The 10,850-nt window shown below is 26.5% G+C and overlaps 1 protein-coding gene across 2 annotated transcripts; it reads left to right on the top strand.

Annotated features, from left to right (window-relative positions):
- The first annotated feature begins 3,135 nt into the window (after window positions 1-3,135).
- On the top strand, window positions 3,136-9,825 carry LOC126849926 (membrane metallo-endopeptidase-like 1). 2 transcript variants are annotated; one of them, XM_050592343.1, is made up of 18 exons: window positions 3,136-3,240; window positions 3,737-3,888; window positions 5,007-5,189; window positions 5,339-5,419; window positions 5,701-5,906; window positions 6,186-6,383; window positions 6,481-6,585; window positions 6,979-7,120; window positions 7,185-7,314; window positions 7,404-7,509; window positions 7,594-7,770; window positions 7,851-7,966; window positions 8,049-8,107; window positions 8,206-8,254; window positions 8,339-8,409; window positions 8,483-8,643; window positions 8,845-9,057; window positions 9,405-9,825. In XM_050592343.1, exons 1-18 carry the CDS (start codon window positions 3,224-3,226, stop codon window positions 9,582-9,584), a joined length of 2,346 nt encoding a protein of 781 aa, XP_050448300.1. In that variant the 5' UTR covers window positions 3,136-3,223; the 3' UTR covers window positions 9,585-9,825. The 2 variants fall into 2 exon arrangements, with proteins under 2 accessions (XP_050448300.1, XP_050448310.1); XM_050592353.1 differs by lacking the exon at window positions 5,339-5,419.
- The last annotated feature ends 1,025 nt before the right edge of the window (window positions 9,826-10,850 follow it).

Genomic DNA, 10,850 nt, shown 5'->3' on the forward strand with positions numbered 1-10,850 from the left:
ATTTTTCTTTGTCAAAATTGTCAATAAGTTCTACAATAGGCGATTTTCCATAAGAATCAATAGTAACTTTAAATTTAAATAACTTGCAAACCATTAAGAAAATTGTGCTTAGTTTTTGCACAAATATTTAGAAGAAATAGTAGAACAATCTATAAAATTTTAATGCTTTTGTTAATATTTCGATATATGTCACATACATCCTTAATATAGCTACATATCCAAATAATGATAAGTTTTTAATAATAATGATGATGTTTTTTGATTGGTTTTATTTATTTTTGATAACTATAAATTAATGTATTATTATTACTGTTTTATGATTATATTGAAACCATACTTAAAGAAAAATATTTTTTAGGAAAGTCGATGTGTATGATAATATTTTGGTCAGACACAGGACTGTGTGCCTTTTATGCGTTTCTGTATTTCTCTTCAAAAGTTTACAGTATCTCTTGCGTAATATTTTCCAAGCTACAGCACAGGCCAGCAGAAAGTAAAGCTAGATTCGCAATATAAATCGAATATCCCGAGACCAACGAGAGCGAAACGAAGCAAATCGGTTTCAGGCAATCCTGAAGAATCGAAATTGAAGTCATATATTTTCTTGAAAATATGATCATCCGGCAATGTTGGGAGAATATCAGAACACATGAGAGACAAAGCTCGCGTTAGAAAAATTTCGCCGAAACAGCTTTGGTTTATAATAGAAATTTACACCGCAAGAGTACGGGACTTCTCTCATAGAACTTGTACATATGAATATTTTGTCCAAGTGTTTCTGGTTTTCAATAAAAAATATTTTATTAAAAAGTAATAAATTTCCGCAAAATTTTTTGTTATAAAAAGAAGAAAAAAATGAAGAGCTTTTTGCATGTATTATAAGTGAAGTCTATACTTAAGTTCAAAGATTTTTTTTTTACAATACGATATTATAAAATAATATCGAATTAAATAAAGAGAATAAGATTCTCTTTTTTCTAATTGCATACCTAAAGTTTTAAGACAAATCATGTTTTGATTCTGAGATTAATCTGAGGATATTTACATTATTTAGAAATTTTAGATGTAATAGATAAGAGATTAATAAGATGTATTAAACTTCAAAATTATAAATGTGTTAATCTTGTTAATCCTACAATTTCTTATCGTGCAACAAGCATCAAATAATACTAATCACATGATAAATGCTTAATAAATGACTTTCTGATTTTCATTTTAATGCTGCAACATAGGAAGGGTGTTGTACGGGTTCTTACGGCTTCCCGTATCGATATACGCGCAGCTTTCACGGCCGGATGAAAAACGTGAAACGTAAGCGTATATGGCGAGCTCGATTGTCCGACGTCGAACAATGAGAAGGGCCATACAATAATGGCCATAGGCATGGTCTCGCGCGTTGAATCGTATCGTTGCTCGAAAGTCTCGCTTTATATGTCCCTCCTTCCGCGAGAACCATGTCCCCATCATGGCATACCTGTAATAATGCAGGGTTATCAGAATGTCCGAGCCGTTTGCTCCGCGCATTATGAGCCGGCAGGTGGGCGAAGTAAGCGCGCATTTTCCATCCCTCCCTCCGAATGCGTACATTTCTCTATGGAGGTACAAACTGCATGGTGTTTCTCGCTTGCGTGGATTTCAATTGCCGTTGAAAGGTCAGCGGTCCGTGAAGAACCGTATTTTGACCCAGGCCAGGGGGCACCGTTAATTACGCGACGAGTTTTTGCGTGAAGTCGTGGAATGCAAATATACGCGCGTTCGATGGTGTAAATTCATTTATATTATAAGGAATGACGTTTCTGACATACTTTGTTATCTATAAGATTTTTCAGTACTATTTCTCATTACAAGAGTTTGTCATTGATTTTTCTTTTTCAATGAATACATTTGTCTTTCTATTTCCGAGAACGATAAAATTATAACTCTAATGTTTAATTCAAAACTATTTTAATTTTAAAGGCAAATTTATAGTTTCTACATCTAATTTTCGTGAATTTTGTTATTTTATAAAATTGTTTAATTAATCTCCTATTGTGATTATATGCAAGATTCTATGTCAGTCCGGAGATTCTCTGCGTCAAATTACATTCATCGGCAGAAGGTGAGACCTGTAAATCGTACAGCATATCTTTAAATTCCACAGACAAATTCTTGCCCGTGTTCAAGCAGCAACATTTTCATTTAGAGTTCTTCCTTCATTAATTCGCATATATCACATCAAATATGTGTGCCATACGCCCTGAAAGTTTCAATTTTGTCTCGACGAAGATATATAGATTTGCATCACAAAAGAAAAAGCATAATCTTAATTTTCATTTTGATTATAATAGCAAGATAGTATCTCGCGGCTTTTTCTTTTCACATGCATATTAAGATAGCGAAAGAAGTCATTCTTACAGATAATTTCTATCAAGTGACTTGAAATTATAAAGAGAAGAAGTCCCGATATATATGACAGTCTTGATGCAATCAAGATTACAATTTGCATATATTTGAGTGTTGAAACACAAGAAAAAATTCCTTGTTATATCAAAACAAACATTTCCAGATCAATTCAGATGATTGAATTTTTAATCGGATAATAACGTATTTGATTTTATAGATATTGCTTACAAACATAATGATTCCTGCTAATAAAGACATTGTAAGATATCATGTAGAAGATTATCCAGCTATTATTTTACTTTCACCTATGAAGGTGCCAAAATAAAGTGAGAAAATAAATAAATAAGAGAAAAATTTTTTTATCTAATATAAGTTATATAAAAAAATATAGTTAAAAAATAAAAATTTGACAGAAACAATATAAATGATTTTTAATTCTTTTCGTCGTATAGAAACCATATAATAATTTATGTTTGTTTCTGTTCATGAAATAACAAAATATTTCAGTTTAAACATGCCATGGATAAATATATACTATCATATGTGTAATAAAAGCTGTTTTGAAAATTATTGTATGTTTTGTATTTTTAATTAATTTATTTTCACTGCTTTGATATTATTTTATAAGGAAATAAATATATGCAATACTTGCTATCATCTTTCAAAATAGGGCGGGAGAAAAACATAAATGTTTACCATTGATCGTCATTAATCGTAATTATTCGTGTTTGATCGGCTTACTTGAGAGCTTCAGGGGTCGACTTTAACGAATAACGAAAACATCTTACTGCCTAGTCGGCATGTAACTGTTGTATCTGACGAATCCTAGAATAATAACAGCATGCGCCGCTTAACGTTGTAAGTTGTATTTTCTTTTAACATTATTTCTTTCTAATGTATCATATATTATATTCTATTAAATCAAAGTTTAATTATATCTATATAAACATCAAATTTACATAATTACAATGCAATGAATAATAAGTAATAATAAGTTTACATGTCTAATAATGTTATGCGTGCAAGTTTCTAATTTTACAGTATTTTACTATATAAAAATAACAATAGGAAATTAAAAGTTTTTCTTTTCTATCTTGCTTTAAATGCTTTTGAAACAACCTTTGTGATTATGTTTACGTAAATAAATGCAAAGATTGTTGATCTAGTTTCTGTTTCTAAACTATTCTGTTGAAAACATTTTACGTGTCATGTATACAAACATAATTATATGTCTTGTAATTCGAATTTATGGGATAAGTTCATGATGTTGTTAACGATGACTTTTTCAAACGTAGCAGTATTTCTTTATTCTTATTGTGAGATGATTATAAATTAATCACTTGGTTTTTTGCAGATATTTTAAAATAATTGTCACAATATTTGGCGTTAATGGTTATATGTACGAGAACATACCATGTGCTTCATGTATTAGAAATAATGACGATGAAACATATTACATACATAAGGAATTTTGCGATGGGTGTATTCCAAATTTTGACAATTACGGTATATTAATAAATACCAATACATAAGCAAAATCATAGTATCAGTCATTTAATTATATTTAACTGTGCATTATTATGCAAGATATCATTATTATACAAGATATCTCACGAGGAAATCGACGAACATCTAGAATGTGTTCTAAAGTCATTTGCAGCAAAAAAGTTGATATGTACTATAAGTTAATTCGACTCATTTATTGAGCTATAAACAATTTTATTAATATTTTAGACAAAAATTACTAGGCATTTTTAATTTTTATGTAATTATTTTTATGTAATTATTATTCACTTAATCAGATTAATTATTGAAAATCACTTGACACTTTTAAATAGTCTAAACAATCAAAATGTATTCGAAAATTTATAGTAGTAATAATAATGTATGGCTATAACCTTGCCACTACCCAAACCCTAATCTTCGATGCGAAAGAAATATTTAGAGTCACATACTGCGTATCTAACAGAAATCGATGTTTTGAAAGAAACGGAATCGTTGTCAGAAATATGTGTTACTGACAAGAATTAATTAAATTCTTTGTATCTCGATAACCGAGTCAAATTGATCTATAATGTATATTAACTTTTTTCCTTAGACTTTGAGAACACATTTCTAGAAATTTGTTGATTTCCTCGCGACACATCTTGTATATAGCATATGATGAGACTATCGCAATTGAAATGGTTTATAGATAAGATGTATTAACCTAACATATTGCAAATATCGCTTTTATGAATATGAAAGCGATATTTGCAATATGTTAGGTTATTTTTATTTATTTATTTATTATTTTATTTAAAGCATTATTTAATCTAATATTAATCAACACGATATTTTTGTAAACAAACTTAATTTCTTTCTTAATATTTTTCTAGATTAGAGATTTTTATCTTTTATTCATATATTTTATATATTTGTCTTTTATAATGCAAAAATTAATTTATCATTTTCGTGATAGCAAACGTGTAGATTAAAATTCAGATTTAAACTTTTTTTTTTATTGATAAAATATATAATTTTATATATTATTCTAAATATAAATAATAAAAAGAATATATATATATATATATATATAGTCATGTAAATTTTAATTGATGTTACTCTCCGTTTTTTATATTTAGGATATTCTTCTTTAAATTATTTTTTAAAGATATTGATGAACTATACCAAAAGCATTCCCAATGAGCCATGCACTGATTTTTACGAGTTAATCTGCGGTAGTTGGGACAAAGCTAATTCTCTATTTCACTCGAAATGGTCTATCAAAGACTATAACGAATATATGATTTATTATCGTATAAAATGTATGTATTTATCTTTCCACTATGTAATATGTAATTAAAATCTCACATATACAAATAATGCTTTGAAAAGTGTTTAACAGTATTACAATTGTCATAAAAATTTAACGATGAAATGATAGCAATGTAATATTACAAGTTTTTTTTTTTAGTATTTTTAGAATATACAACATATAATGATTCCCCATTCACAAAAACAGTCAAACAATTATATCGATCATGCATAGATCAAGGTAGAAAATAATTGTTATTTATCTCATTTATTCTTATTAATTTTTAAATTATTTTTTATTCTTTCTAACTTTTAATTAAAAAGTTTTAATCTAAAAATTTCATAATATGTTTACAATAATTATTAATATTAAACAATTTAAAAAACTACATTACATGCGTGTTTTTCAATGTAGCTTAATTAATTAGTAATTATTAGTAGCTATTTTTTTAAATAAATTTTAAAAATATGTTTCCAATTATTTAATACCATTTTTATCTTTTCATATCTATTGCATGGCAGACTCTCTTGAAGAAAGAGGGATAAAACCCATGCAACAAATGTTGGATGCCACTGGAGGATGGCCAATTTTAATGTCTGAAGAAGAGTGGAACGCGAAAAATTATACTTGGCAAAAGATAGACAATAATTATTTTAAATTATATACCTTTTCTATTTTGTTCAATATATCATATTCAACTGACTATGATAATCTTGGCATATTTGTGGTATATATTTCTATTTACATATATTTATGTATGAGTATGTGTTTTTTGTTTGCATATATGGGTATGATATATAGGTACGAATTTTTCCGTGAGCAATTAGCTTTAAATACGCACTCTTTATGACACGGAAATAAAAAAATTGCTAAGCCGATGTCAAAAATGCTTTGATTTTAGTCGAAATTATGTAGGAAAATGATTTGGGTGTGCGCTAAGAATATTTTGATAATAGTCCGATTTATATTTGACTTGTCCACATAATGTAAACAAATATGGTTACAGATATATCCATCTCTTCTGTCTTACGGTGACAAATTAAAATTTGATACACAATATATATATGAACATTACAATATGTATTTAAACACAATAATGAAGGTAGTACGTGCTTTTGCAAAAAATAAAGGAATTCGAATTCCGACAAAGAAACTGCGCAATGATGTAGAAGACTTAATTAAATTCGAAATATTTTTAAAAAATGTAATTATTCATCTTAACATTATGCAAGAAACTTTACATATATATAATATAAAAACCGTGGATACACTCACATATATCTGCTTTAACATTTGCATAGATTATTGGACACAAAAAAGAAATCATTGGAATTGGTAATAAAATGACGATTGCGGAATTACAGGAATATTACGACCTTGCGGGAATTCAACATGCTACAGCAAAGGTAATATTAATATAAATATCATTTTTACAATAATTAATATAAATAATTAAAACGTTTCTATTATTGATATTGTTGTATGTTTCCTATATTCGATTTAATATAAAATAAAAAAATAAAATTTATGTAAGCTTTATCTATTGGACAAAATATAGCATAAAATAATATTCTTAACAAAATATAGCGTTAAGTAATATTCTTAAGTTGTAAATTCAAATTGTAATATTCAAAGTTGTACATATGTATTAATATGTGATATTTGTCTTTTAATAAAAAATAGAGTATTAACATCACAATATTGCTATTTAATAAAATTGTTTGTAATCACATTTCTATTCATTAATGTTTATAATTTTTTTGCAATATACAAATTTCATTTTATCAATATTATTTTAGATTAATTGGTTTGAGAAAATACAAATTGCCTCCAAACTACTTGGCACAACTGTAGATGATTCTGAAACTGTCCTCGTGTTTAATATAGATAGTTTACATAAATTGGCAAATTTGCTAAGTGACACACCGCAACATGTAATCGGTAATGTATCAAACAATATTTCGATTATAGAAATGAAAAGTCATACTTAATTATTTTTCCACAGTGAATTATTTACAATGGCACGCCGTGAGTATATTTATGGGTAATTTGAATAAGCAAATGAGAGATATTGAATTAGATCTTTATTATGCATACAATATTAAACTTCACGATAAGATAAAACAAGAACAGCGGTGAGTTGTAAATATTAAATGTGAATACTAAATGTAACTTTGGATTTTTTGGATAGAATTTCAATAAAATATCTTTTTTTATCTTGTAGGTGGTTAAAATGTATTCGAGAATTTGAAATGAAAAATATTTTCATTTCATCGTATATGTATAATTCAGAGACATGTTCAGTGACTTCAATAATAGAAATTCTAATTGTAAATTTTTATAAATCCATTCTATTTAAAAATATTAATTAAAAATGACAAAAAAATTTCTAAAAATTATTTTCGCTATTTAAGGTAAACGACTTATTTAATGACATAAAGAATGAGATGATGGATTATATAAAATCTTTAATATGGCTAAATAATTTGACAAAAAACTTTGTGGTAGAAAAAATTAATAATATATCACTGAACATTGGTTTTTCTGATTGCTACCGGAATCAGAAAATACTGGCGCAAATGTATAAAGAAGTAGGAATCTATTGTATACATGAAGTTAATTTTTTGTTATATAAATAATTATAAATGCAAATAACTTGAATTTGTTTTAGTTGAAAATTGATGACAATTATTTCACAAATATATTGTCTATCATAAAATATAGAAATACGATATTAAAACAAAGAAGTTTCCGTGAATCTGCGCATAGAGATAAGAATTCATATGGGTGCATTTTTATTATTAAAAAATTATTTAGCTTTAATCAAACATGTGTGTTGTTCATTTATAAAACTATATTATACTTATAGGTGGCCATTTGATCTGTTATTTGACAATTTCAGTTATGATCAGCAATCTAATGAGATATGTAAGTTTGCAATTAGCGTAAAATATTCGGCGCGCGATGTATGACCCAAATAAAATTTCACACGCACACATAATTTATTTTTTTTATAATACTTTCAGATATACCTTTTATCTTCATGCAAATTCCGTATTTCTCATCAAAATCTTTGTAAGTGCAATAAAATATAAAATATTATTAAGAAAGAAAAGAAAAATCTTATTTTATAATTTAAAATTATAATTTATTTTTCAGTGCCCCTAATTACGGCGGAATAGGTTCGGTTATCGGACAACACTTGGCTTACATTGCAAATTTGTATATGGGTGAGTTTTAACTTTTATATAATAAACTTTCAACTTCATTTTCTATTTTATTTATTTTATGGAAAACTTATAGGATTATATTTTGACGATTATGGCAATGTAAAATATGATATTGGAGTCGTACAAGCTTTGGAAAGAAAATCAGAATGTCTCTTGAAATCAATTATGAATAACATTAAACAATATCGCAGTGTTACTCCAAATGTAACAACCAAGAATCTAGAATATATTCAAGTATGTACATCACTGTATTAATTTATGATAAAAATTTGCCTGTTCATATTAATATTTATTTCTTTGATAACATTTATTATAACAACTAAGAAGTGCAAAAATATAGGCAAAATTATGTGTGGCATATAATCATGAATTTCTAGTAGCTTATATTTTATAATTACAACAAATTTACATCGATCGGATTAAAATTGATTTTAGTTGTATGAAAATCTTGCTAAGAATAGAGCATATATTAACACACACTTCATTGGCACACAAATCGCTTTCATGGCATTAGAAAAAAAAATGTCATTATCGATGTTAAGCGACATGCAAACAAGTGACGCAGCTGCAGATAGTTGCTGCCAATCAAAAGACTTTCAAAAGAAAAGTATAATCCTGGAGAGAATGTTCTTTTTTAATAATGCAATGGTAAATTGAAAATATGTCTAGATATATGTATATGTATATAACATATTTATATAACAAATTTATATACGTATGTATTATTATAAAAAATCATCCTTGGTTAATTAAAAATTTATAAGTAAAAGATGATATCAAATTATGCTGTAGTTATCGAGAACTAACAATAAGGCTACAATCACTCCAAGGTTGATGAAATGCATATTTCCTCCGTTTTTTGCCAACCTGGTTGGCAGCAATCAGGAGTGAAAGTGTTTTTATTTCTGAGACTTTTTTGTTCTATAATTTGTATAAATTATAATTGGATCTACAATTTGTATAAATTATAATTGCATCTACAATTTATTTTAAAGATAACATGCGGGACAACACTTCCTTATAAAGAAGATTTTATTAATATCAGTACTACTAAAGCGCAAATTAATAGCAATCTGGCTAATATAAAAGGTTTCTCTGAGGCATTTGATTGTCCAGTAGACAGTCCGATGAATCCTAAATTGAAATGCAAAACTTGGGATAAGGAAACAAATTAAAAATAATGAAAAAATTTAAAAATTCGGATGACATATTATTGACAATTCTGATAAAGCATCATCATAATAGAGTTTCCATGAATATAACAACGTCATTAATTGCTGCCGCGCATAATTTTTTTTCTTTACAAATAGGCTAGCACATCAAAAATACAAAATATGATCAGAGATAAAAAAAATTGTATCAGATTGTCTTATATAATTAAACATTATATATATACATATTACATATATTTTAATATACATACATACATACATATCTATATATGTATATGTATATATATATACATGTATATTAAATATTATATATCTATTCTTTTCTCTATATATTTTATACATTATATATATATATATATATATATATATATATATATATATATATATATATGATACTTTTATGCAATCTTCTGTTGAGCCTTTAATGTGCGTTAATACAAACGTTTTTATGACACGAAAATAATAGCAGCATTCATTCAAATTTTAATTATTTAACGGCAACTATAATTGTGAAATTAGAAAAATATTTGTAACATTTATTATCAATTTTTGATGACTGATTGAAACAATGATGACAAGTTAGTATCGTGAGCATTTTGTTAATGTATAAAAAATGTACAAAAAAATAAAGAACATAAAAAAAGATAATTATGCAAATATTGGATTTCATATTTCAGACTTTCACAGAAAGTAATTTATTTCGCAAAAATAAATGTACAAATGTACAAACACATACACACACAATCAGTTTTTAAAAAAGTCTTTTTTTGCAAAGTGGGCACATTTCGGACTATATTGTTCCAGCAATATATGTTTTCGTCAAATGATGTATTTATTCAATGATTTGTCTTAACAATTTATTTTACCATGATATAAGCTATATATATTTAAATTGTTGAGTAGAATAGTAATATAATACAGCATCATTAAGTCATACATTTTAGGATAAAACACATTATATTTTACTATATTTTCTTTTTTTAAATTTCAAATCTTTTTTCATTTCTTTTTTTACTGTGAAAAATAGAAAAAATTAATAAAATAATCAAATTTTACATATATGAAAGAGAGAGAGAGAGGGAGAGAGCATTCTTTCACGTTTCTCCTAATTTTTTTAAATAAGGAGAAATATATCGAGAGAGAATATTGCATACTGTCATATTAAAACCACGACGGAACAAATTTCACTCATGATTGTAAAGTTCTATCTTCTTATTTTTTTTTTTTTTGCTCCTATGTGCTCCATGTAACAGGCCTTAATGACGAATA

Source organism: Cataglyphis hispanica, chromosome 1 (genome assembly GCF_021464435.1).
Source record: "Cataglyphis hispanica isolate Lineage 1 chromosome 1, ULB_Chis1_1.0, whole genome shotgun sequence".
NCBI lineage: Eukaryota > Metazoa > Arthropoda > Insecta > Hymenoptera > Formicidae > Cataglyphis > Cataglyphis hispanica.